The sequence below is a fragment of the Triticum aestivum genome, chromosome 4D (genome assembly GCF_018294505.1).
Source record: "Triticum aestivum cultivar Chinese Spring chromosome 4D, IWGSC CS RefSeq v2.1, whole genome shotgun sequence".
Lineage (NCBI taxonomy): Eukaryota > Viridiplantae > Streptophyta > Magnoliopsida > Poales > Poaceae > Triticum > Triticum aestivum.
Window position 1 is genome coordinate 483,179,904 of NC_057805.1, and position 2,742 is coordinate 483,182,645.

Consider the following 2,742-nt stretch of genomic DNA (forward strand, 5'->3'; position numbering starts at 1 on the left):
GACAATATCTTAGTGTCAAAAAATATGTAAGACGTTTTGACAGTAAAAAGACATCTTATATTTTGATACAAAGAGGGAGTACGAACCAACTAAAAGCCTCTTTTATCTCTAAAAAGAACACCAAATGGTGGCAATAATTCCAATAACATAAAAAAGAGCTCCTGAGAAAAATAATCCGTAGCAATGTAACCCATACATCAAGCTATTAGGAGATAAGAAACATACAGGTCTTGATCTCGTGACCAAATTAGTTGGAATTATCCGCATGTAGCGTGAGTGTGGTATGAAAGGCATCAGATTATCCCCTAAAATCCTAAATCACACTGTTGAATACAGTAGTACCACTATATCAGAGGTTAAGTAGCCACACACAACTGAACTACCTGAAGCAAGTAGCAGCACTGCCCTGCTGGAAGGAAACTATATAAGGAGCTCGATCACTAATCCTTTTGTGAGCTTTCCTGATAACTTTGCCAGGAAAAATGGTTGATATGGGCAGAAAACTAGAAATACAGCAAATTCATAGATATGCTAGGCACGCGCATGCAAACCAACTGTGACACTTGACCAAATCGAGGCCCCAATATGGTTTTCACTTTTAGTTTCAGATATTCTAAGTAAATTTCAATGATTTCGGTTTGCATTTCGGCCAAAACGAATTCAACCAAATTTTTGAAAAGAAAAAACATTGAAGTCTTGTGTTGTACTGAAATTGCTGAAATGTTTTAATATTTCAGTGTCAACTGAAACTCAACGGATTTCAGAGTGAAAACCTACTTCACGATCGAGTCCATGAAAACAGGCCAGTCACGTCAAAGAGAATGTACAGACATCGATGTGAAACTCACATTCACTGATTCACATGCACAGACACATTATGCATCCATGCCATTGCCATGTCCAGACCGGGCGGGACTCACTTGGTAGAGCATGTCACGGCAAGAAACGGGCGGCCCCGTGGTCGCCGGCGGTCGCCGAGGTGGAGGAGGACGCCTCCTCCATGGCCTCGCACTTGCGGCACCGCTTGGGCTCGGGCGGCGTCTTGCGGGGCGCCGCGTCGGCGGCGACGACGACGACGACGCGGCGGCAGGATGGGCAGGAGGAGTGCGCGCGGAGCCAGGCGTCGACGCAGGCGACGTGGAAGCCGTGGCCGCACTGCGGGAGCACGCGGATCTCCTCCTTCCCCGCGAACTCCGACAGGCAGATGGCGCACTCCGAGAGGATCCCCTCCTGCCCCTCCCCGGCCGCCGCGGAGGCCGGGCCGCCGCGCGCCGCGACGGCCGCCGCCACGGCGTCCTCGTACGCCAGCTTCGGCAGCGCCATGAGCGCCCTCTTCTTGAGCCCCTTGCTCGCGTCGGAGGCGGCGGATCTGGTGGCGCCGGCGCCGCGGCGGGAGCGCGCGCAGCCGGTGACGGCGGCGAGGCCGACGACGCAGAGGAGCGCGCAGAGCAGCGCGGCGAGGATGACGACGACGTCGGAGTCGGCGCCGAGGGCGTCGGGCGGCTCGGCGGCCTGGAACTGGCCCGGGTAGGTCTGCAGCAGGCGGCGCGCCGACGCCATTGGTTCGTTCTTGGGCGGATCACCGGATCGGGGCGGGGCGGGGCGGGGCGGGATGGCAGTGGCGGGCAGGCAGGGGAAGGGGCTGGAGTTTCAGCACAGCAGTAGTACTCCTACTAGTAATGGCACGCGTATTAATGCGGGCTTGAGAGCGACAGCCGAGAGCGCTGGCGCTGGTGCACCATGGTCGCTCACTCACTCCGTGTGCCGCGCCGTGTGTCTGCAGCGTGCACCAGGGTCACCAGTGACGCGATATTTTAAGTGACACTTGACCAAACCAACTACATATGCCGCGCGCGCTGTTTTTGCGCGCCCGCTGGAGCAACTATATCGGTTGCGCGCGCGCTAAAACGGGCAATTTTGCGGCGCGGCGCTAGTTTGGTGCGCCTGTTGGAGATGCTCTAAGCCGGAGAATGAGAATCCGGGGTTCATCACTTTGGCTTTGTCATTTGATTCCTTTGGCCGTGGTCATTTACATGCGTGTACCGGCGGGCGGCGGCGGTGGGTAGGTAGGCGGCTAGGCGCGGTGCAGTGCAGTGCGTGGCTCGGAGGTGAGTGGCCCGCGATGCAGGCGTACGTGGTGGGGGCTGCCTTGCGGTCACGTCACCTTCTCTTGTTCCCTCTCTCGTAGGGGCTAGTAGAAACGAACGAAACGAGCGTCCGCAATGAGCACGCCACCGGTGGATGGATGGGTCATCTATCTGCTCTTCTACTGCCGTGATGAACGCACGAGACTTTGGTTGCCCATTTGCGTCACCCAATCAGTCCATCGATGTATCCAACAGCTCTAAAATTTAGTTACTCAAGCGCCCCCTCAAACCTTTTATTTAAAATAAAAAATGGTTTCTAATCGAACTCTAAAACTAACTCTGTAATTTTTGAACACAAATTCATGTATTTAGGCCATCGAGTTAAATCTTCACCGCTTAACTACTTCATAAAACAATTGTTTGGGCACATAGTTCACCAATTCCTCTCCTAGTCCAACAAGACGATAAGAACAATTTCAACAGAAACAAAACTTCCTTGATTGCTGCTACAAGTGCGAACAACATGTCCTTCATCGTTTTTATGTCCATTGCCAACACTTTTGCCCTTATATATCCATTGAGTTCTCTGACCCGCACACTTGTTTCTTCTATGCCTCCTCATGAAGAAACTTAGACATTGCGCCCTTCGTAATCT

The 2,742-nt window shown here is 53.1% G+C and overlaps 1 protein-coding gene across 1 annotated transcript; it reads right to left on the minus strand.

Moving 5' to 3' along the window:
• Nucleotides 1-701: 701 nt before the first annotated feature.
• Nucleotides 702-1,812, minus strand: LOC123100450 (probable E3 ubiquitin-protein ligase ATL44). Its single transcript, XM_044522388.1, has one exon. It carries the CDS (start codon nt 1,558-1,560, stop codon nt 934-936), a length of 627 nt encoding a protein of 208 aa, XP_044378323.1. The 5' UTR covers nt 1,561-1,812; the 3' UTR covers nt 702-933.
• Nucleotides 1,813-2,742: the final 930 nt, after the last annotated feature.

Coding starts and splice junctions, on each gene's coding strand:
- LOC123100450 (XM_044522388.1), bottom strand. CDS start 1,560: ATGGCGTCGGCGCGCCGCCTGCTGCAGACCTACCCGGGCCAGTTCCAG.